At 52.0% G+C, this 27096-nt stretch overlaps 1 protein-coding gene across 1 annotated transcript in view; it reads left to right on the forward strand.

The window, feature by feature from the left end:
• LOC141098872 (peptidase inhibitor 16-like) overlaps positions 1-27096 on the forward strand; it is a 188589-nt gene that overhangs the window by 59547 nt on the left and 101946 nt on the right. Inside the window, exon 2 of the mRNA XM_073586827.1 lies at positions 19099-19320. Coding sequence (XP_073442928.1) covers positions 19099-19320 — 222 coding nt within the window. The remainder of the gene's footprint in view (positions 1-19098; positions 19321-27096) is intronic.

Below are 27096 nucleotides of genomic sequence, written 5' to 3' on the forward strand. Positions count from 1 at the left end.
GGCAATGTCGGGTATAGGTACATTAGTAGAGGGAGGAAACACAAGGAGTTCAGTCTTTGACAGGTTGAGTTTCAGATATAGTGAGGACATGATATTAGACACAGCGTTTAGACAATCGCCGGTGTTTTCTAGAAAGGCTGGCGTGATGTCAGGAGAAGAAGCGTATAATTGGGTGTCATCAGCATAGAGATGGTACTGGAAACCAAATCTACTGATTGTTTGACCAATAGGGGCAGTGTACAACGAGAAGAGGAGGGGGCCTAGGACTGATCCTTGAGGAACCCCAAAAGTAAGGGGAAGATGAGAGGAGGAGGGGCCAGCAAAAGATACAGTAAAGGAGCGGTCAGAGAGATAGGAGGAGAACCAGGAGAGAACGGTGTCCTTGGCCAATGGAACGGAGCATAGTGAGGAGGAGCTGATGATCCACAGTGTCGAATGCTGCAGAGAGATCCAAGAGAATTAGCATGGAGTAGTGACCGTTAGATTTAGCTGTTAGTAGATCATTAGATATATGATGAAGTCCTATTGATAACGAGCCTCCGTCTTCTGGGGCAGCGATTGGCTTCCAGTACCTTCCGCTGAGCCTTTAGTCCATCTACTGACATAGCCAAGAGGGTATAGGTCTCGACACTCTGCGGGTTTAACGTAGACCAGTGGACGTATACAGGGGAATCAAGGAACAGCCTACGGTCCCACACTGCGTCTCTGTGAGGTGATGTGTGCGTGGTACTCACGGGCTCAGAGCGTTTGGCACCTCGCTTCAGGGTGACCAACGGGCATCCTGCACATGTCTCCTGGTGGACGTTGCTAGTCACCGTGGGGATCTGCAAGCACGGGTCTGCTCTGTGACCGGGCTCGAGGGTCAGAGCACTCACTTCCCCCTGCCGCGCGCTGTCTGTTCCCACCGAAACTAAGTACTTCCGCACGCGCTGTGGCTGCAGCCGCTTAGCCACATCCCCTACTCTCGGATGTTTCAGTTTGTCCGGTTTCGTTAGCTTTCCCCCTGGACAACAGAGGAGACAGCCACGACAGTTCCGGACCCGGCACAGAACAGGTACCCGTGGTCCGGTCTTTCTTCTTACACTCCCCCTCTCCTTTTGCTTGCCATTCCATGGATGAGATTGCCTGTAGCAAACGTTGACATTCCTCCATCTCTTGCATGAATCGCTACCAAATAAATTGGTCCTGTTCGTATCGGTTGGGTGGTATTCCAGCTGTTGCCCATTCGGTGCGGCGTAAGCCAGGCTGAGTAGTGGAGTCAGTTACCAGATTGTCACAGATAAGAGCCAGTGGGTTACGCAGACCTCACCGCTGTCACCAGATTGTCACAGATAAGAGCCAGCGAGTTACACAGACCTCACCGCTGTCACCAGATTGTCACAGAAAAGAGCCAGTGGGTTACAGAGATCTCTCCGCTGTCACCAGATTGTCACAGATAAGAGCCAGTGGGTTATGCAGATCTCACCGCTGTCACCTGATTGTCACAGATAAGAGCCAGCAGGTTACAGAGATCTCTCCGCTGTCACCAGATTGTGACAGATAAGAGCCAGCGAGTTACACAGACCTCACCGCTGTCACCAGATTGTCACAGAAAAGAGCCAGTGGGTTACAGATGTTGGTTACAGATGTTGGGAAGAAAGTCCTTATCGGGTCTTACGCTGTATCCATCCAGATGGACCGGTGTACGAAATACGACCTGAGGAGGATGAAACACTGCACACTCATATTGTGCATCGTAATATGTTCCGCCCATGTACTTCCTCCGACCCGAATCAACCGGAGCCTACCCCGTCGACATCCGTACAGTCTTCCGTATGTTGGGACCCGGACGACGATGAAGATTGTCTCCCAGGACACAGAGGCCCTCCACTCAGTAATGAATCATCTGACACAATTAGCCCGCCCGCACCAACCAGCCCACTGATGTCCACCACCCCAGACGACTCTACCCCAGTTGAACTTAGACGCTCCGAGCGGTCAACAGCCAGTAAACCCCCTGAACGATATGAACAAGACCAGTTTGTATGGCAACAAACATGGATACCTCCGCAGACCAATTTCAATAGACTAAGGCCCTCGCCCGAGGACTGGCAAGCTTACAGGGTGGGGGAATGTTGGGAGGAGGACCCCCATATAGTGATTGGGCCGGAACCAAGGGGACTGCCATCAGAGTTCCTGAAGGAATCACACCAGGGGGATGACAAAGGGAGAGACATGACTAAGGGTGTCACGGCAACAGGAGGCGGGGCTAGGATAAAAGGAGCAGGGGGCGCGCTCTGGTGTCAGTTGACAGAGAGCCGGACAACAGGCAGGAAGCCGTGTGAGACAGAGAGGACCGAGGGAGCGGACGGTGTGTTCTGGAGAGACCGACAGGGGTCTGTGAAAGGAAAGGTGCGCACTCACCGACAAGTGACATGTGAGAGACTTTCACCGGCGGCCGCTCCCCTCATACGGATGCATACAGCCGCCCCCGCTGTTTCCCTCCCTGCTGTGACAATTCCGCGATCCCCAGTGACCGCTGCGACTACAGACCATTCCATTACAGCTGTCAGGATACTGCCCCCCTGCCTTCTCCCCCAGTTGCGGCCCTGTCATCACCGGCCCCTGGGGACGTCACCTCGCTACAGGTGGCCGTAGAGTCCCCCGTCCGGTTTGCTAAGGGACCCTGAGCATAGGTTGGTGAACGGTTATATTTAGAGACTGCGTCATAACTCCGCGGCGAGACGAGAGCCGCAAGGAGAGGCCTTTTGCGCCCATCGGCACCGTTTCTTCAGAGCCTGTTGCGCCCCACCGGCATCGTTTCTTCAGGGCCTGTTGCGCCCCAGCGGCATAGTTTCTTCAGGGCCTGTTGCGCCCCAGCGGCATTGTTTCTTCAGGGCCTGTTGTGCCCCAGCGGCATCGTTTCTTCAGGGCCTGTTGCGCCCCACCGGCATCGTTTCTTCAGGGCCTGTTGCGCCCCACCGGCATCGTTTCTTCAAGGGCCTGTCGAGCCCAGTTTTATCCCGGAATATCGAGGCATCAAGGCAGCCACATCAGCGACCTCTACGCAGCCACGCCTGTGATCCTGACAGACCCCTGGAAGGATAAGTGTACTATAGGAGATAAGGACCCCCTGTTTGGTCATACATGGCCTATAGCACCCGGGCCAGCCGGGTTAGTCGCATTTACCAAAAGAAAGTGTTCTTAGGTTTGTTGAGTCCCTGCGTGGACTGGTTGTTGTTAATACTTTTTGTTTGCTCAATATAGCCCCAGTGGCTACAGTTTATAAAAGTTATTTCCACAAACCACACCTAGTCTCGTGTCTCGTCACTGCATCCTTCAAACCTGTTGAACCCTACAGTTGGCGTAGTCGGCAGGATGCAGTCTCCGAGCACAGACAGTGGTGTCCCAGATCAGGGTAGAGCTGTAAACTCTACAAATGATGAGGGTCCCCATACCAGCATATCATTGGGGGCCATGCTGAACAACCTGCCTAGATTTTCCGGCTCCAATACTATGTTATGGAGCTGGACAGAGCGGATGCGGGGGCTCTTTCAGATGCACCCAATGACCCCTGATCTGGAGGCCGAGGTGGCACTCATGGCACTGGATGGGGAGGCGCGGAGGTCAGTGATGTTGAAACATCTGGGGCACCGCAAAACTTTTGAAAATGTGTTACAGATAATAGAATAGACCCATGGGGACCCTACAGATGTGGGAGAGTTAAGAACCCGTTTGTTTAGTCGGATGCAAGTAGAGGGGGAGACGATCACAGAGTATATGAATGTCCTCCAAGAATTGCACATGGCTATAGAAAGAAAGTACGGGGTAGGGGCAGGACCTGTTGACATTACCCTATGTGACCTACTGGTGACTGGTTTGCGAAATCCATTAGTCAAACAAGCACTGCGGGAACAGATCAGAATGAATCCACGAATAGGTTTTTCAGAGGTGGGAAGTTAGGCACATGCTCGAGAGCAGGAGCAGGGGATGGCGGTCCCCGTTGGGAAAGTCCAAGGTGTGGAGGCCTCCGTGAATGTAGTCAAGGAGCCTCAGTGGGTGGAAGAGGTGAAACAAGACCTGAAAAGTATTAAGGGCGAGTTGGCCAAAGTAAAGAGAAGAACCGAGACTGGACGACCTAGCTATAACCCCGACTCCTGGGGATCACGCTCCCCGCGGGGTGGTCAGCCTACACAGGCCCGGTGTTTTGAGTGTGGAGAACCAGGCCACTTTGCCTGAGAGTGCCCGCGGCATGGGAGATACCCACTCCGGCGGCCATTAAACTAAAGGGCTCCGGTCTGGGGGGACGCCGCTCGGAGCCGAAAACCACAACTAGTGGTGGTAGAAGTCCCGAAGATTTGGTAGCAAAATGTCCGGTGGTTTGGGCAGAAGTGGAGGGCCGTCCGGTGCCTGGTGGACACGGGGTCACAAGTAACCACTATGCCCGCAACGTACTTTCAACAGAACTTCCCGGAAGCAGCAAGGCCCCAGTGAGGGCCCGTGATCAGACTAGTAGCTGCCAACCAACTGCCGGTCCCAGTTGCCAGGGTGGTGTGGGTGCAAGTGACGCTGTGCGGTAAATCCCTTGGTCGCAGAGGGGTGGTACTGACTCAAGGAGAAGCTGATAAGCAACACCCCGTCACCCTAGGCATGAATGTTCTACGAGAGTTCGGCAACCTACTGCTCAATGACCCTACACAGAGGATTCTGAAGCAGTGAGGTTCTCGCACAGCCCAGGGACAGGTATTCCAGCAGCTGGTGTGGGGAGCATGGGTACATCAGGACCATCAGGAGGGCGGGGCTCTTGGTAAGGTCATCACGCCAGCGACTCCCCTGCTTGTGTTACCTCCTGGACAGACAGTGGTGGCCCTGCCAATTCGAGCCCCGATACCTTTGGAGGGCATGGAGGTCCAGGTGGAGCCGTGTCACTCAGAGCGCTTACCTCCTGGCATACTGGTGGCCCGTTCCCTGGCTACGGTGCAAAAAGGAACCGTCCTGGTACGGTGCGTTAACCTTGAAGACCGAGACACCGTTCTGAAAGCACGGACTGTACTGGCCAAACTAGTAAGGCCTTTAGAAGAAGTGCTGCCAGCTCCTGCGGTTCAATTACGAGTACACCCCGAGGATCCTTGGGAAGTGACAATACGAACCTTACATGTCCACGAAGTCTCGGCTCAAGAGAAGGGCCGAAATATTTTGGAGCAAATGCGGGCCGAGCTTTCTGGATTAACTGCAGCCCAACTCTCACAGATAAAAACATTGCTTGGACAGTGCCATGAAGTATTTGCTAGTCATGAGGTCGATTTTGGGTGTACCACCGCCATCACTCATGAAATCCCCACAGCAGGAGCGGCCCCTATCCGGGAGCGATATCGACAGATTCCACCACAACTCTATTAGGAGGTGAAAACTTTGCTGGCCCAAATGCTACAAAAAGGGGTGATACGGGAAAGTCAAAGCCCCTGGGCGGCCCCAATCGTGTTGGTCCAGAAGAAAGATGGTACACTACGATTCTGTGTGGATTATCGTAAACTGAATGCTTGCACTATTAAAGACTCATATGATATCCACTGCCCCGCATAGAAGAATCCCTGTCCACCTTGGGAAAAGCAACAAATTTTTCAACCCTGGACTTGGCCAGTGGGTACTGGCAGGTGCCCATGTCAGAAGAAGATAGAGCCAAGATGGCGTTCATATTGCCCATGGGACTGTTTGAGTTTAATCGTATGCCGTTTGGACTGGCCAACGCCCCTGGGACGTTTCAGCGATTGATGGAGCGGTGTCTGGGAGATCTCAATTTTGAGGCTACGTTGATCTATCTGGACGACATTATCGTCTATGCCGCCACCTTTGAGGACCACCTGAAGCGGTTGGGACAGGTACTCAGCAGGTTGCAAAAGTACGGGTTGAAGGTGAAGCCTCAGAAATGCCACCTATTTCGCTCTCAGATTGAGTATCTGGGTCATATCGTTTCAGCAGAGGGTGTGAGGCCATCCCGGGAGAAGATTGCTGCTATCCAGGAATGGCCTAACCCCGAGACGGTGAAAGATGTGCGGACTTTTCTGGGGTTAGCCGGATATTACCGTCGCTTCGTAAAGAATTTTGCATGTCGAGCTCGAGCCTTGCACGACCTGCTGAAGGGGGCTCCCGCTGGGGCCAATGGGCGGAAAATCCAGTGGCAACACCCTCAGGAAGAGGCCTTCCGAGACCTCAAGGCTGCGCTCTCGGATGCCCCAGTGTTGGCGTATGCGGATTTCTCTCAACCGTTCATCTTGCACACTGACAGGAGTCTTCACGGGCTGGGGGCTGTGTTTACAAATGTTCAGGATGGCCGGGAGATTGTAATCGTATATGGAAGTCGCTCGCTCCATGACTCCGAGCGTGACCCTGACAATTACAGCTCCTTAAGCTCGAGCTCCTCGCAGTGGTGTGGGCTATGACGGAGAGATTCGCAGAGTACCTTGCGGGCTCCGAGTTGGTAGTGCGAACTGACAACAACCCACTGGCTCATTTGGAAAACGCCAAATTAGGGGCTCTGGAACAGCGATGGGTGGCCCGGATGGCGAAGTACAATTATAAGATTATCTACAAAAGAGGGGCCGAGAATGTCCATGCAGATGCCCTCTCCAGGAGTCGACATACAACTCCAGGACAGAATCGAGACGAAGATTTGGAAGGAGAGGAAATACCGTTCGCTCTCACTGCTGACGTGCTCACAGCTGACAATAAAAAAATATCTTCCTCTGAGACCCCAAGGGGCATATTGGAACAATCCCGGGATAAGTGGATACAACAGCAACAAGAAGACGAAGAGGTTGGCCTTCTCAGGACATGGGTCGCTGCTGGACAATTACCCACTGACTCTCAACGGCAAAACTTGACTCAAGACCTGTTGCTTATGCTGCGACAATGGGAGAGGTTGGTTATCCGAAAGGGATTATTGTATCGTAAAATAACATCACAAACAACCTCGATGACGGTTTGGCAGGTTGTTTTGCCAGGAGCCCAACTTCACGTACTGGCTCGGGAGGCTCACGAAAAAGGGGCCCATTTCGGAACAAAAGAAACTTTGCAATGGCTGCAACAGAAAGCTTACCACCCACGCTTGCCGGTTGTTGTGTATGAAATTTGCCAGACCTGCCGCTTGTGTGAATTAGCCAAACCACACGCTCAGCGAGCCGCAACACAGACTATTGTGACCTCAGCGCCCCTTGAGCTCCTGACGGTGGATTATCTGACCATTGGGCCCGCATTTCAGGGATACGAACACTGTCTCGTTATGGTAGATCATTTCACCAAGTTCGCTGTGGTCACCCCCAATCGGGATCAGACCGCAGAGTCAGCTGCCTCCGCAATCTGTAGAAACTTTATACAACTATACGGCTGTCCTCAATGAATACATTCTGATCAGGGAGCATGTTTTTTGGGAAAAGTAATGGAAGAACTACATCACCTCTATGGAATTGACAAATCCCGGACCACACCGTATCACCCGCAAGGGAATGGGGCTTGTGAACGATTCAATTGGACATTGATTTACATGTTGCGCACTCTGGAGAGTGACAAGAAGGCCCGTTGGCCCGAATATGTTTCTGAATTAGTTTGGGTCTATAACAATAGGGTACATCGAGTGACTGGCTATACCCCCTATTCCCTGTTGTTCGGACGAGAAGGTAAAGGGATCACGTAGGTGGAGTTAGACCCCGAAGAGCCTCAGCCTTGGACTGGAGTGTCGTCTTGGGTCCGAAATCATCGTCACCGGCTGCAAACTCTTCACCGAATTGTACACACCAAGCTCCGAGACTGGGAGCACCCAGGGAAGAATGCAACCCCATCTCCTCACCTCGAAAGCGGGGACCGGGTGCTTGTACTAGATCAACGCCCCCAGAACAAACTGGAGCCGCGTTGGGAAGAAAGTCTGTATCGGGTCTTACGCTGTATCCATCCAGACGGACCGGTGTATAAAATACGACCTGAGGAGGATGAAACACTGCCCACTCGTATTGTGCATCGTAATATGTTACGCCCATGTGCTTCCTCCGACCTGAAGCAATCGGAGCCTACCCCGTCGACATCCGTACCGTCTTCCGTATATTGAGACCTGGACGACGACGAAAATTGTCTCCCAGGACACAGAGGCCCTCCACTCAGTAGGAGAGGGAGGACTGGGAGCTTTCATCGCATCCAAATGAAAACCACTTTGGGCTGAGTTCATTAATCCACAGATGGGTGCACGAATTTGCTGGTGAGCACAGCAGATATCCACAAGAAGGAGAAAGTTCGTTCGGCACACCGGCATAAATGAAAAAAACAAAAAACTTTATTAGGCTAATATGCCATATTAAAATGCAAAAAACACCTGACGCGTTTCTGGTGCACAAAGGCACCCTTTAGCCTAATAAAGTTTTTTTTTTTTTCATTTATGCCGGTGTGCCGAACGAACTTTCTTCTTCTTGTGGAGACCTCCACTCAGTAATGAATCATCTGACACAATTAGCCCGCCCGCACCAACCAGCCCACCGATGTTCACCACCCCAGACGACTCTACCACAGTTGAACTTAGACGCTCCAAGCGATCAACAGCCGGTAAACCCCCTGAACGATATGAACAAGACCAGTTTGTATGGCAACGAACATTGATACCTCCGCAGATTCATTTCAATAGACTAAGGCCCTCACCCGAGGACTGGCAAGCTTACAGGGTGGGGGGAGTGTTGGGAGGAGGACCCCCATACCCCCATATAGTGATTGGGCTGGAACCAAGGGGACCGCAATCAGGGTTCCTGAAGGAAACACACCAGGGAGATGACAAAGGGAGAGACACAACTAAGGGTGTCACGGCAACAGGGGGCGGGGCTAGGATAAAAGGAGCAGGGGGCACGCTCTGGTGTCAGTTGACAGTAGTGACGGGCAGACCGGCTCTTTTTGGTGATCTGGCTCTCATGGCTCCGCTCACCAAAAAGAGCCGGCTCTTTTTGGATCCTAAATGGATCCCTATTGCTTACATGTGCAGGCGTCCGAAACTTCGCTCACCTACTGTGTAAACCCCGCCCACTTTATATGAACCAATTAGTTTGCTGAGTGGGCGAAGTTTTGTCTGGGTGGGCGGAGTTACACCTGCCGAACATAGGGATTTTAGGCCCAGTGAGAGCCATTCGGGGATTTTAGTGGCTCTCACTGGGGTGCCGGCTCCCATAGTTCACAGCAGGGAGCTGGCTCTTTGTGTCGAATCGTTCGCGACCAACACATATCACTAGTTGACAGAGAGCCTGACAAGAAGCAGGAAACCGTGTGAGACAGAGAGGACCGAGGGAGCGGACGGTGTGTTCTGGAGAGACCGACAGGGGTCTGTGAAAGGAAAGCTGCGCACTCACCGACAAGTGACACGTGAGAGACTTTCACCGGCGGCCGCTCCGCTCATACGGTCGCATACAGCCGCCCCCGCTGTTTCCCTCCCTACTGTGACAATTCCGCGACCCCCCAGTGACCGCTGCGACTACAGACCATTCCGTTACAGCTGTCAGGATACTGCCCCCTGCCTTCTCCCCCAGTTGTGGCCCTGTCATCACCGGCCCCTGGGGACGTCACCTCGCTACAGGCGGCCGTAGAGGCCCCCGTCTGGTTTGCTAAGGGACCCTGAGCATAGGTTGGTGAACGGTTATATTTGGAGACTGCATCATAACTCCGCGGCGAGACGAGAGCCGCAAGGAGAGGCCTGTTGCTCCCATCTGCACAGTTTCTTCAGGGCCTGTTGCACCCCACCGGCATCGTTTCTTCTGGGCCTGTTGCGCCCCACCGGCATCGTTTCTTCAGGGCCTGTTGCGCCCCACCGGCATCGTTTCTTCAGGGCCTGTTGCGCCCCACCGGCATCGTTTCTTCAGGGCCTGTTGTGCCCCACCGGCATCGTTTCTTCAGGGCCTGTCGATCCCAGTTTCATCCCAGAATATCGAGGCGTCAAGGCAGCCTCATCAGCGACCTCTACGCGGCCACGCCTGTGATCCTGACAGACCCCTGGAAGGATAAGTGAACTATAAGAGATCAGGACCCCCAATTTGGTCATACGTGGCCTATAGCACCCGGGCCAACCGGGTTACCAAAAGAAAGTGTTGTTAGGTTTGTTGAGTCCCTGCGTGGACTGGTTGTTGTTAATACTTTTTGTTTGCTCAATATAGCCCCAGTTTATAAAAGTTATTTCCACAAACCACACCCAGTCTCGTGTCTCGTCACTGCATCCTGCGAACCCTACACAGAGACCTCACCGCTGTCACCAGATTGTCACAGATAAGAGCCAGTGGGTTACACAGATCTCACCGCTGTCACCAGATTGTCACAGATAAGAGCCAGTGGGTTACACAGATCTCACCGCTGTCACCAGATTGTCACAGATAAGAGCCAGTGGGTTACACAGATCTCACCGCTGTCACCAGATTGTCACAGATAAGAGCCAGTGGGTTACACAGATCTCACCGCTGTCACCAGATTGTCACAGATAAGAGCCAGTGGGTTACACAGATCTCACCGCTGTCACCAGATTGTCACAGATAAGAGCCAGCGGGTTACACAGATCTCACCGCTGTCACCAGATTGTCACAGATAAGAGCCAGTGGGTTACACAGATCTCACCGCTGTCACCAGATTGTCACAGATAAGAGCCAGTGGGTTACACAGATCTCACCGCTGTCACCAGATTGTCACAGATAAGAGCCAGTGGGTTACACAGATCTCACCGCTGTCACCAGATTGTCACAGATAAGAGCCAGCGGGTTACACAGATCTTACTGCTGTCACCAGATTGTCACAGATAAGAGCCAGTGGGTTACACAGATCTCACCGCTGTCACCAGATTGTCACAGATAAGAGCCAGTGGGTTACACAGATCTCACTGCTGTCACCAGATTGTCACAGATAAGAGCCAGTGGGTTACACAGATCTCACCGCTGTCACCAGATTGTCACAGATAAGAGCCAGTGGGTTACACAGATCTCACCGCTGTCACCAGATTGTCACAGATAAGAGCCTGTGGGTTACACAGATCTCTCCGCTGTCACCAGATTGTCACAGATAAGAGCCAGCGGGTTACACAGATCTCACCGCTGTCACCAGATTGTCACAGATAAGAGCCAGCGGGTTACACAGATCTCACCGCTGTCACCAGATTGTCACAGATAAGAGCCAGTGGGTTACACAGATCTTACTGCTGTCACCAGATTGTCACAGATAAGAGCCAGTGGGTTACACAGATCTTACTGCTGTCACCAGATTGTCACAGATAAGAGCCAGTGGGTTACACAGATCTCACCGCTGTCACCAGATTGTCACAGATAAGAGCCAGTGGGTTACACAGATCTCACCGCTGTCACCAGATTGTCACAGATAAGAGCCAGTGGGTTACACAGATCTCACCGCTGTCACCAGATTGTCACAGATAAGAGCCAGCGGGTTACACAGATCTCACCGCTGTCACCAGATTGTCACAGATAAGAGCCAGTGGGTTACACAGATCTCACCGCTGTCACCAGATTGTCACAGATAAGAGCCTGTGGGTTACACAGATCTCACCGCTGTCACCAGATTGTCACAGATAAGAGCCAGTGGGTTACACAGATCTCACCGCTGTCACCAGATTGTCACAGATAAGAGCCAGCGGGTTACACAGATCTCACCGCTGTCACCAGATTGTCACAGATAAGAGCCAGTGGGTTACACAGATCTCACCGCTGTCACCAGATTGTCACAGATAAGAGCCAGTGGGTTACACAGATCTCACCGCTGTCACCAGATTGTCACAGATAAGAGCCAGCGGGTTACACAGATCTCACCGCTGTCACCAGATTGTCACAGATAAGAGCCAGTGGGTTACACAGATCTCACCGCTGTCACCAGATTGTCACAGATAAGAGCCAGTGGGTTACACAGATCTCACCGCTGTCACCAGATTGTCACAGATAAGAGCCAGCGGGTTACACAGATCTCACCGCTGTCACCAGATTGTCACAGATAAGAGCCAGTGGGTTACACAGATCTCACCGCTGTCACCAGATTGTCACAGATAAGAGCCAGTGGGTTACACAGATCTCACCGCTGTCACCAGATTGTCACAGATAAGAGCCAGCGGGTTACACAGATCTTACTGCTGTCACCAGATTGTCACAGATAAGAGCCTGTGGGTTACACAGATCTCACCGCTGTCACCAGATTGTCACAGATAAGAGCCAGTGGGTTACACAGATCTCACCGCTGTCACCAGATTGTCACAGATAAGAGCCAGCGGGTTACACAGATCTCACCGCTGTCACCAGATTGTCACAGATAAGAGCCAGTGGGTTACACAGATCTCACCGCTGTCACCAGATTGTCACAGATAAGAGCCAGTGGGTTACACAGATCTCACCGCTGTCACCAGATTGTCACAGATAAGAGCCAGCGGGTTACACAGATCTCACTGCTGTCACCAGATTGTCACAGATAAGAGCCAGTGGGTTACACAGATCTCACCGCTGTCACCAGATTGTCACAGATAAGAGCCTGTGGGTTACACAGATCTCACCGCTGTCACCAGATTGTCACAGATAAGAGCCAGCGGGTTACACAGATCTCACCGCTGTCACCAGATTGTCACAGATAAGAGCCAGTGGGTTACAGAGATCTCTCCGCTGTCACCAGATTGTCACAGATAAGAGCCAGCGGGTTACAGAGATCTCTCCGCTGTCACCAGATTGTCACAGATAAGAGCCAGCGGGTTACAGAGATCTCACCGCTGTCACCAGATTGTCACAGATAAGAGCCAGCGGGTTACAGAGATCTCTCCGCTGTCACCAGATTGTCACAGATAAGAGCCAGCGGGTTACACAGATCTCACCGCTGTCACCAGATTGTCACAGATAAGAGCCAGTGGGTTACACAGATCTCACCGCTGTCACCAGATTGTCACAGATAAGAGCCAGTGGGTTACACAGATCTCACCGCTGTCACCAGATTGTCACAGATAAGAGCCAGTGGGTTACACAGATCTCACCGCTGTCACCAGATTGTCACAGATAAGAGCCTGTGGGTTACACAGATCTCACCGCTGTCACCAGATTGTCACAGATAAGAGCCAGCGGGTTACAGAGATCTCACCGCTGTCACCAGATTGTCACAGATAAGAGCCAGTGGGTTACACAGATCTCACCGCTGTCACCAGATTGTCACAGATAAGAGCCAGTGGGTTACACAGATCTCACCGCTGTCACCAGATTGTCACAGATAAGAGCCTGTGGGTTACAGAGATCTCACCGCTGTCACCAGATTGTCACAGATAAGAGCCAGCGGGTTACACAGATCTCACCGCTGTCACCAGATTGTCACAGATAAGAGCCAGTGGGTTACAGAGATCTCACCGCTGTCACCAGATTGTCACAGATAAGAGCCAGTGGGTTACACAGATCTCACCGCTGTCACCAGATTGTCACAGATAAGAGCCTGTGGGTTACACAGATCTCACCGCTGTCACCAGATTGTCACAGATAAGAGCCTGTGGGTTACACAGATCTCACCGCTGTCACCAGATTGTCACAGATAAGAGCCAGCGGGTTACAGAGATCTCACCGCTGTCACCAGATTGTCACAGATAAGAGCCAGTGGGTTACACAGATCTCACCGCTGTCACCAGATTGTCACAGATAAGAGCCAGTGGGTTACACAGATCTCACCGCTGTCACCAGATTGTCACAGATAAGAGCCAGTGGGTTACACAGATCTCACCGCTGTCACCAGATTGTCACAGATAAGAGCCAGTGGGTTACACAGATCTCACCGCTGTCACCAGATTGTCACAGATAAGAGCCTGTGGGTTACAGAGATCTCACCGCTGTCACCAGATTGTCACAGATAAGAGCCAGCGGGTTACACAGATCTCACTGCTGTCACCAGATTGTCACAGATAAGAGCCATTGGGTTACACAGATCTCACCGCTGTCACCAGATTGTCACAGATAAGAGCCAGTGGGTTACACAGATCTCACCGCTGTCACCAGATTGTCACAGATAAGAGCCAGTGGGTTACACAGATCTCACCGCTGTCACCAGATTGTCACAGATAAGAGCCTGTGGGTTACACAGATCTCACCGCTGTCACCAGATTGTCACAGATAAGAGCCAGCGGGTTACACAGATCTCACCGCTGTCACCAGATTGTCACAGATAAGAGCCAGTGGGTTACACAGATCTCACCGCTGTCACCAGATTGTCACAGATAAGAGCCAGTGGGTTACACAGATCTCACCGCTGTCACCAGATTGTCACAGATAAGAGCCAGTGGGTTACACAGATCTCACCGCTGTCACCAGATTGTCACAGATAAGAGCCAGTGGGTTACACAGATCTCACCGCTGTCACCAGATTGTCACAGATAAGAGCCTGTGGGTTACAGAGATCTCACCGCTGTCACCAGATTGTCACAGATAAGAGCCTGTGGGTTACACAGATCTCACCGCTGTCACCAGATTGTCACAGATAAGAGCCAGTGGGTTACACAGATCTCACCGCTGTCACCAGATTGTCACAGATAAGAGCCAGCGGGTTACACAGATCTCACCGCTGTCACCAGATTGTCACAGATAAGAGCCTGTGGGTTACAGAGATCTCACCGCTGTCACCAGATTGTCACAGATAAGAGCCAGCGGGTTACACAGATCTCACTGCTGTCACCAGATTGTCACAGATAAGAGCCTGTGGGTTACACAGATCTCACCGCTGTCACCAGATTGTCACAGATAAGAGCCAGCGGGTTACACAGATCTCACTGCTGTCACCAGATTGTCACAGATAAGAGCCAGTGGGTTACACAGATCTCACCGCTGTCACCAGATTGTCACAGATAAGAGCCAGTGGGTTACACAGATCTCACCGCTGTCACCAGATTGTCACAGATAAGAGCCAGTGGGTTACACAGATCTCACCGCTGTCACCAGATTGTCACAGATAAGAGCCAGTGGGTTACACAGATCTCACCGCTGTCACCAGATTGTCACAGATAAGAGCCAGTGGGTTACACAGATCTCACCGCTGTCACCAGATTGTCACAGATAAGAGCCAGTGGGTTACACAGATCTCACCGCTGTCACCAGATTGTCACAGATAAGAGCCTGTGGGTTACACAGATCTCACCGCTGTCACCAGATTGTCACAGATAAGAGCCAGTGGGTTACACAGATCTCACCGCTGTCACCAGATTGTCACAGATAAGAGCCAGTGGGTTACAGAGATCTCACCGCTGTCACCAGATTGTCACAGATAAGAGCCTGTGGGTTACACAGATCTCACCGCTGTCACCAGATTGTCACAGATAAGAGCCAGTGGGTTACACAGATCTCACCGCTGTCACCAGATTGTCACAGATAAGAGCCAGTGGGTTACACAGATCTCACCGCTGTCACCAGATTGTCACAGATAAGAGCCAGTGGGTTACACAGATCTCACCGCTGTCACCAGATTGTCACAGATAAGAGCCAGTGGGTTACACAGATCTCACCGCTGTCACCAGATTGTCACAGATAAGAGCCAGTGGGTTACACAGATCTCACCGCTGTCACCAGATTGTCACAGATAAGAGCCTGTGGGTTACACAGATCTCACCGCTGTCACCAGATTGTCACAGATAAGAGCCTGTGGGTTACACAGATCTCACCGCTGTCACCAGATTGTCACAGATAAGAGCCAGTGGGTTACACAGATCTCACCGCTGTCACCAGATTGTCACAGATAAGAGCCAGTGGGTTACACAGATCTCACCGCTGTCACCAGATTGTCACAGATAAGAGCCAGTGGGTTACACAGATCTCACCGCTGTCACCAGATTGTCACAGATAAGAGCCTGTGGGTTACACAGATCTCACCGCTGTCACCAGATTGTCACAGATAAGAGCCAGTGGGTTACACAGATCTCACCGCTGTCACCAGATTGTCACAGATAAGAGCCAGTGGGTTACAGAGATCTCACCGCTGTCACCAGATTGTCACAGATAAGAGCCAGTGGGTTACAGAGATCTCACCGCTGTCACCAGATTGTCACAGATAAGAGCCAGCGGGTTACACAGATCTCACCGCTGTCACCAGATTGTCACAGATAAGAGCCTGTGGGTTACACAGATCTCACCGCTGTCACCAGATTGTCACAGATAAGAGCCAGTGGGTTACACAGATCTCACCGCTGTCACCAGATTGTCACAGATAAGAGCCAGTGGGTTACACAGATCTCACCGCTGTCACCAGATTGTCACAGATAAGAGCCAGTGGGTTACACAGATCTCACCGCTGTCACCAGATTGTCAGGAAACCCCACTTTGCTGCCTCCAATTGTCATGGCAATTACATAATTGATTGAAGAGTGATGCCGCGTCTGCTTCCACTATGAGGCCGGTTATTGGGGAACTCATTGTGAGCGTTTGGTATATTTACACCTCCAATTCCAAAGCATGGAATATATATATAGTTGTGAAAATAAGTATTTGCCCTCTTCCTGATTTCCTATTCTTTTGCATGTTTGTCACACCTAAATATTTCAGATCACCAAACAGATGTAAATATTAGATAGAGAAAACACAACCACAAATTGCAGGTGTTTATTATTAAGGGAAAAAGAAATCCAAACCTACAGGGCCCTGTGTGAAAAAGTGACTGCCCCCTAAACCGAATAACTGGTTGGCCCCCCTTACCATCCAGATCTGCAATAAAGCGTTTGCGATAACTGGCAATGAGTCTTTTACAATGCTCTGGAGGAATTTTGGCCAGTCGTCTTTGCAGAATTGTTGCAATTCAGCCACATTGGAGGTTTCCAAGCATGAACCGCCTTTCTAAGGTCATGTCACAGCATCTCAATTGGATTAAGATCAGGTTTTGACTAGGCCACTCCAAAGTCTTCATTTTATTTTTCTGAAGCCATTCAGAGGTGGACTTGCTGTGTGTGTTTGATCATTGTCCTGCTGAATAACCCAAGAGCGTCTCCCATTCAGATCATGAACAGATGGCCACACATTCTCCTTCAGGAATTTTTGGTAGACAGCAGAATTCATGGTTCCATTTACCACAACAAGTCTTCCTGGTCCTGAAGTAGCAAAACAGCCCCAGATCATCACACTACCACCACCATATTTTACTGTTGGTAATGTATGTAATGGGACATACAACTTCCAAAATGTTCAACTTGAGTTTCACCAGTCCACAGAGTATTCTCCCAAAAGTATAGTGGATCATCAAGATGTTTTCTGGCAAAACTGAGAGGAGCCTTTATGTTCTTATTGCTCAGCAGTGGTTGTCCTCTTGGATCTCTGCCATGTAGGCCATTTTTACCCAGTCTCTTTCTTATGGTGGAGTCATGAACACTGACCTTACCTGAGGCAAGTGAGGCCTGCCATTCTTTTGATGTTGTTGTGGGGTCTTTTGTGACCTCTTGGCTGAGCCTTTGCTGTGCTCTTGGGGTAATTTTGGTCAGCTGGCCACTTCGGTGAAGATTCTTCACTGTTTCATGTTTTTGCCATTTGTGGATAATGGATGGAATCTCCAGCGCTGGACTTCAGTTAAAAATACATCATTTATTGTAAATTCTTAAAATCGAACAGGAAAAAGTATGAATAAGGACATACAGGCAGATGGGGTCTCTGGTGGTCTCCAAAACCACCATTACTTATGTCTTAAGAGGGGGGAGGGAGCAATCACTTTTTCACACAGGCCCTGTAGGTTTGGATTTCATTTTCCTTTAGTAATAAAGAACTTCATTAAAAAACTGTATTTTGTCTTTACTTGTGTTGTTATTATTGTCTAATATTTAAATTTGCTTGGTGATCTGAAATATTTGTGTGACAAACATGCAAAAAAATAGGAAATCAGGAAGGGGGCAAACACTTTTCACAGAACTGTATATATACACACCAGTAAGGTCACTGCCAGCTCCACAACAACAAAAAAGAGAGTAACAGACTTATTACATTATATATTAATCCAGAAAGATAGGCAGTGTTTATAACAATTATACAAAGATTATGCAAAATGGGAACTTTAGGAGATTCTTTATTTACAGAATATCTTCGCCTCTGGAGGTCCCAGGTGGTAGATATTGTAGTCATGTTTCTTATCGTGATTTTACCTTTACATAGAGGTCAAACATAGCCTGGATAGCATCATCTATCAAACCATTATGCTTTCTGTTCATTCCTTTGCTAAAGCATATCTAAATATATCTCCCATAAATATCAGATTGATGCAAACCCCAATAATCATCATTGGATACCAGAGACAGAGTGTCTACAAAAAATGCTTTGATGAGCCTTATGCCTGGGAAGGCAGTTCTCTTCCTCTGCGTAAAAGAATCTCAGACTGGTTGTGTCACGCTTGGACATGGGAAAGTCAGGCGGGCAACACAGCATATATATTCGATGGGATGGAAAGGGGAGATGAAGGTGTTTGCTCTATTTCCCTCTTGCCCTGTTAAAATTATATTTTTCCCCATATGTTCAATGCGAGTGTGAAATGTCTTCTCTCTGGAGAGGTCTTATGGATTTTGCATTTTTCTCTATGACATATATATACAGGGTGGGACATTTATATGGATACACCTGGGTGGGCCATGTATATGGATGCACCTATATAACATGGGAATGGTTGGTGATATCAACTTCCTGTTTGTGGCACATTAGTATATGGGAGGGGATAACTTTTCAAGATGGATGGTGACCATGGCGGCCATTTTGGATGCAACTTTATAAATGGCCCACCCAGGTGTATCTATATAAATGGCCCACCCTGTATATATTGCTCTCTGGATAGTAGATGTATGTACACTATATGACTCCTTGGATGGTAGATGTGTGTATGCTGTATATATACTGATCTCTGAATGGTAGACGTGGCCTTACGGCATTAGTGTTGCGATCTCCCAGGTCTGGTGTCCGAACATTTGGAGGTCCCTGCTGTCCCTATAGTTTCGGCAGTTGTCAGCTGGAGCATCAGTGTCTCTAGAGAGAACCCTCCCTGATGTGAATGCTGAGCACTTCGGAACCCCAGGGTGCAGCACAGCTTGTATACTGGGGTGTAATAACAGAAGTGGTAATAATCCCTTACGCTTCTGCTGTTCTTTGTCTACAGCGGTGGGACCGGACGCTGGAAGACCTGGCCAGATCTTATGCTGCAAAATGTGTCTGGGACCATAATGAAGAAAGAGGCTTCCGAGGCGAGAACCTGTTCTTGATGACTGGCTCCAGCCTGGATGTGGAGCTCGGCATGGCCGACTGGCACCGAGAGCGCGACTACTACAACTTCACTACTGACACCTGTCAGGAAGGCCAGATGTGCGGCCACTACACCCAGGTACGGCTCCAGCGGCTTCCATCAGTCCTGGCAGGACCCTACAGATACGAGCCAGTCACGTGCGGACACGCCACTCACATCCACATGCCACTCACAGCCACCACTCACATCCACCCACCACTCACATCCACACGCCACTCACATCCACCACTCACATCCACACGCCACTCACAGCCACCACTCACATCCACACGCCACTCACAGCCACCAGTCACATCCAACACGCCACTCACATCCACACGCCACTCACATCCACCAGTCACATCCACACTCCACTCACATCCACCAGTCACATCCACACGCCACTCACAGCCACCAGTCACATCCACACTCCACTCACATCCACACACCACTCGCATCCAACACTCACAGCCACATCCAACACGCCACTCACATCCACAATCCACTCACATCCACCAGTCACATCCACACTCCACTCACATCCACACACCACTCGCATCCAACACTCACAGCCACATCCAACACGCCACTCACATCCACACTCCACTCACATCCACCAGTCACTCACATCCACCAGTCACATCCACACTCCACTCACATCCACACTCCACTCACATCCACACGCCACTCGCATCCACCACTCACAGTCACATCAACACGCCTCTCACATCCACCAGTCACATCCACACTCCACTCACATCCACCAGTCACATCCACACGTCACATCCACATGCCATTCACATCCACCAGTCACATCCACACGCCACTCACATCCACCATTCACATCCACACTTCACTCACATCCACCAGTCACATCCACACGCCACTCACAGCCACATCCAACACGCCACTCACATCCACCAGTCACATCCACACGCCACTCACAGCCACATCCAACACGCCACTCACATCCACCAGTCACATCCACCAGTCACATCCACACGCCATTCACATCCACAAGCACCACTCACATCCACCACTCACACACACCAGTCCCATCCACACGCCACTCACATCCACAAGCACCACTCACATCCACCACTCACACACACCAGTCCCATCCACATGCCACTCACATCCACCAGTCACATCCACACACACACCAGTCACATCCACACGCCACTCACATCCACACACCACTCACACACACCAGTCACATCCACACACACACCAGTCACATACACCAGTCACATCCACACACACGCCAGTCACATCCACATGCACGTCACATCCACACACACACGCCAGTCACATCCACACGCACACGCCAGTCACATCCACCAGTCACATCCACACACACGCCAGTCACATCCACACACCAGTCACATCCACACGCATGCCAGTCACATCCACATGCACGCCAGTCACATCCACACGCACGCCAGTCACATCCACACGCACGCCAGTCACATCCACACGCACGCCAGTCACATCCACACGCACGCCAGTCACATCCACACACACACACCAGTCACATCCACACACACACCAGTCACATCCACACGCACACGCCAGTCACTTCCACACGCACACCAGTCACATCCACACGCACACGCCAGTCACATCCACACGCACACGCCAGTCACATCCACACGTCACATCCACACGCCATTCACATCCACCAGTCACATCCACACGCCACTCACATCCACCAGTCACATCCACACGCCACTCACATCCACCAGTCACATCCACCAGTCACATCCACACGCCATTCACATCCACAAGCACCACTCACATCCACCACTCACACACACCAGTCCCATCCACACGCCACTCACATCCACAAGCACCACTCACATCCACCACTCACACACACCAGTCCCATCCACATGCCACTCACATCCACCAGTCACATCCACACGCCACTCACATCCACACACCACTCACACACACCAGTCACATCCACACACACACCAGTCACATACACCAGTCACATCCACACACACGCCAGTCACATCCACATGCACGTCACATCCACACACACACGCCAGTCACATCCACACGCACACGCCAGTCACATCCACCAGTCACATCCACACACACGCCAGTCACATCCACACACCAGTCACATCCACACGCATGCCAGTCACATCCACATGCACGCCAGTCACATCCACACGCACACAAGTCACATCCACACGCACACCAGTCACATCCACACACACGCCAGTCACATCCACATGCACGTCACATCCACACACACACGCCAGTCACATCCACCAGTCACATCCACATGCACACGCCAGTCACATCCACACGCCAGTCACATCCACACGCACGCCAGTCACATCCACACACACACACCAGTCACATCCACACACACACCAGTCACATCCACACGCACACGCCAGTCACTTCCACACGCACACGCCAGTCACTTCCACACGCACACGCCAGTCACATCCACACGCACCAGTCACATCCACACCCGCGCCAGTCACATCCACATCCACACACACCAGTCACATCCACACACACGCCAGTCACATCCACACACACGCCAGTCACATCCACACACACGCCAGTCACATCCACACGCACACCAGTCACATCCACACACCAGTCACATCCACACGCACACCAGTCACATCCACACGCACACCAGTCACATCCACACACACACCAGTCACATCCACACACACACCAGTCACATCCACACACACCAGTCACATCCACACACACACCAGTCACATCCACACACACACGCCAGTCACATCCACACACACACACCAGTCACATCCACACACACACCAGTCACATCCACACGCACACGCCAGTCACATCCACACACACACACACCAGTCACATCCACACGCACACCAGTCACATCCACACGCACACGCCAGTCACATCCACACGCACACGCCAGTCACATCCACACGTCACATCCACACGCCATTCACATCCACCAGTCACATCCACACGCCACTCACATCCACCAGTCACATCCACACGCCACTCACATCCACCAGTCACATCCACACTTCACTCACATCCACCAGTCACATCCACACGCCACTCACAGCCACATCCAACACGCCACTCACATCCACCAGTCACATCCACCAGTCACATCCACACGCCATTCACATCCACAAGCACCACTCACATCCACCACTCACACACACCAGTCCCATCCACATGCCACTCACATCCACCAGTCACATCCACACGCCACTCACATCCACACACCACTCACACACACCAGTCACATCCACACACACACCAGTCACATACACCAGTCACATCCACACACACGCCAGTCACATCCACATGCACGTCACATCCACACACACACGCCAGTCACATCCACACGCACACGCCAGTCACATCCACCAGTCACATCCACACACACGCCAGTCACATCCACACACCAGTCACATCCACACGCATGCCAGTCACATCCACATGCACGCCAGTCACATCCACACGCACACAAGTCACATCCACACGCATGCCAGTCACATCCACACGCACGCCAGTCACATCCACACGCACGCCAGTCACATCCACACGCACACCAGTCACATCCACACACACGCCAGTCACATCCACATGCACGTCACATCCACACACACACGCCAGTCACATCCACCAGTCACATCCACATGCACACGCCAGTCACATCCACACGCCAGTCACATCCACACGCACGCCAGTCACATCCACACACACACACCAGTCACATCCACACACACACCAGTCACATCCACACGCACACGCCAGTCACTTCCACACGCACACGCCAGTCACTTCCACACGCACACGCCAGTCACATCCACACGCACCAGTCACATCCACATCCACACACACCAGTCACATCCACACACACCAGTCACATCCACACACACGCCAGTCACATCCACACACACGCCAGTCACATCCACACGCACACCAGTCACATCCACACACCAGTCACATCCACACGCACACCAGTCACATCCACACACACACCAGTCACATCCACACACACACCAGTCACATCCACACACACACCAGTCACATCCACACACACCAGTCACATCCACACACACACCAGTCACATCCACACACACACGCCAGTCACATCCACACACCAGTCACATCCACACACACACCAGTCACATCCACACACACGCCAGTCACATCCACACGCACGCCAGTCACATCCACACGCACGCCAGTCACATCCACACGCCACTCACATCCACCAGTCACATCCACACTCCACTCACATCCACACACCACTCGCATCCAACACTCACAGCCACATCCAACACGCCACTCACATCCACACTCCACTCACATCCACCAGTCACTCACATCCACCAGTCACATCCACACTCCACTCACATCCACACTCCACTCACATCCACACTCCACTCACATCCACACGCCACTCACATCCACCAGTCACATCCACACGTCACATCCACACGCCATTCACATCCACCAGTCACATCCACACTCCACTCACATCCACCAGTCACATCCACACGCCACTCACAGCCACATCCAACACGCCACTCACATCCACCAGTCACATCCACACGTCACATCCACACGCCACTCACATCCACCAGTCACATCCACACTCCACTCACATCCACCAGTCACATCCACACGCCACTCACAGCCACATCCAACACGCCACTCACATCCACCAGTCACATCCACACACACGCCAGTCACATCCACACGCACACCAGTCACATCCACACGCACACCAGTCACATCCACACACACACCAGTCACATCCACACACACCAGTCACATCCACACTCCACTCACATCCACCAGTCACATCCACACGCCACTCACAGCCACATCCAACACGCCACTCACATCCACCAGTCACATCCACACACACGCCAGTCACATCCACACGCACACCAGTCACATCCACACACACACCAGTCACATCCACACACACACCAGTCACATCCACACACACACGCCAGTCACATCCACACACACGCCAGTCACATCCACACACCAGTCACATCCACACGCCAGTCACATCCACACGCACACCAGTCACATCCACACACACGCCAGTCACATCCACACACACGCCAGTCACATCCACACGCACGCCAGTCACATCCACACGCCACTCACATCCACCAGTCACATCCACACTCCACTCACATCCACACACCACTCGCATCCAACACTCACAGCCACATCCAACACGCCACTCACATCCACACTCCACTCACATCCACCAGTCACTCACATCCACCAGTCACATCCACACTCCACTCACATCCACACTCCACTCACATCCACACGCCACTCGCATCCACCACTCACAGTCACATCAACACGCCTCTCACATCCACCAGTCACATCCACACTCCACTCACATCCACCAGTCACATCCACACTCCACTCACATCCACCAGTCACATCCACACGTCACATCCACACGCCATTCACATCCACCAGTCACATCCACACTCCACTCACATCCACCAGTCACATCCACACGCCACTCACAGCCACATCCAACACGCCACTCGCATCCACCAGTCACATCCACACGTCACATCCACACGCCACTCACATCCACCAGTCACATCCACACTCCACTCGCATCCACCAGTCACATCCACACGTCACATCCACACGCCATTCACATCCACCAGTCACATCCACACTCCACTCACATCCACCAGTCACATCCACACGCCACTCACAGCCACATCCAACACGCCACTCGCATCCACCAGTCACATCCACACGTCACATCCACACGCCACTCACATCCACCAGTCACATCCACACTCCACTCACATCCACCAGTCACATCCACACGCCACTCACAGCCACATCCAACACGCCACTCACATCCACCAGTCACATCCACACACACGCCAGTCACATCCACACGCACACCAGTCACATCCACACGCACACCAGTCACATCCACACACACACCAGTCACATCCACACACACCAGTCACATCCACACTCCACTCACATCCACCAGTCACATCCACACGCCACTCACAGCCACATCCAACACGCCACTCACATCCACCAGTCACATCCACACACACGCCAGTCACATCCACACGCACACCAGTCACATCCACACACACACCAGTCACATCCACACACACACCAGTCACATCCACACACACACGCCAGTCACATCCACACACACGCCAGTCACATCCACACACACGCCAGTAACATCCACACACCAGTCACATCCACACGCACACCAGTCACATCCACACACCAGTCACATCCACACGCACACCAGTCACATCCACACACACGCCAGTCACATCCACACACACGCCAGTCACATCCACACGCACGCCAGTCACATCCACACGCCACTCACATCCACCAGTCACATCCACACTCCACTCACATCCACACACCACTCGCATCCAACACTCACAGCCACATCCAACACGCCACTCACATCCACACTCCACTCACATCCACCAGTCATTCACATCCACCAGTCACATCCACACTCCACTCACATCCACACTCCACTCAAAACAACCACACGCCACTCGCATCCACCACTCACAGTCACATCAACACGCCTCTCACATCCACCAGTCACATCCACACTCCACTCACATCCACCAGTCACATCCACACTCCACTCACATCCACCAGTCACATCCACACGTCACATCCACACACCATTCACATCCACCAGTCACATCCACACGCCACTCACATCCACCAGTCACATCCACACTCCACTCACATCCACCAGTCACATCCACACGCCACTCACAGCCACATCCAACACGCCACTCACATCCACCAGTCACATCCACCAGTCACATCCACACGCCATTCACATCCACAAGCACCACTCACATCCACCACTCACACACACCAGTCCCATCCACACGCCACTCACATCCACAAGCACCACTCACATCCACCACTCACACACACCAGTCCCATCCACATGCCACTCACATCCACCAGTCACATCCACACGCCACTCACATCCACACACCACTCACACACACCAGTCACATCCACACACACACCAGTCACATACACCAGTCACATCCACACGCCACTCACATCCACACACCACTCACACACACCAGTCACATCCACACACACACCAGTCACATACACCAGTCACATCCACACACACGTCACATCCACACACACACGCCAGTCACATCCACATGCACACGCCAGTCACATCCACCAGTCACATCCACACACACGCCAGTCACATCCACACACCAGTCACATCCACACGCATGCCAGTCACATCCACATGCACGCCAGTCACATCCACACGCACACCAGTCACATCCACACGCACGCCAGTCACATCCACACGCACGCCAGTCACATCCACACGCACGCCAGTCACATCCACCAGTCACATCCACGCGCACACGCCAGTCACATCCACACACCAGTCACATCCACACGCACACCAGTCACATCCACACGCACGCCAGTCACATCCACACACACACACCAGTCACATCCACACACACACCAGTCACATCCACACGCACACGCCAGTCACTTCCACCAGTCACATCCACACGCACACACCAGTCACATCCACCAGTCACATCCACACGCACACGCCAGTCACATCCACACGCCAGTCACATCCACACGCACGCCAGTCACATCCACACACACACCAGTCACATCCACACGCCAGTCACATCCACACGCACGCCAGTCACATCCACACACACACACCAGTCACATCCACACACACACCAGTCACATCCACACACACACCAGTCACATCCACACGCACACGCCAGTCACTTCCACATGCACACGCCAGTCACTTCCACACGCACA

The sequence above is a fragment of the Dendrobates tinctorius genome, unplaced genomic scaffold (assembly GCF_039654945.1).
Source record: "Dendrobates tinctorius isolate UK_male_01 unplaced genomic scaffold, ASM3965494v1 ptg000096l, whole genome shotgun sequence".
Taxonomy (NCBI): domain Eukaryota; kingdom Metazoa; phylum Chordata; class Amphibia; order Anura; family Dendrobatidae; genus Dendrobates; species Dendrobates tinctorius.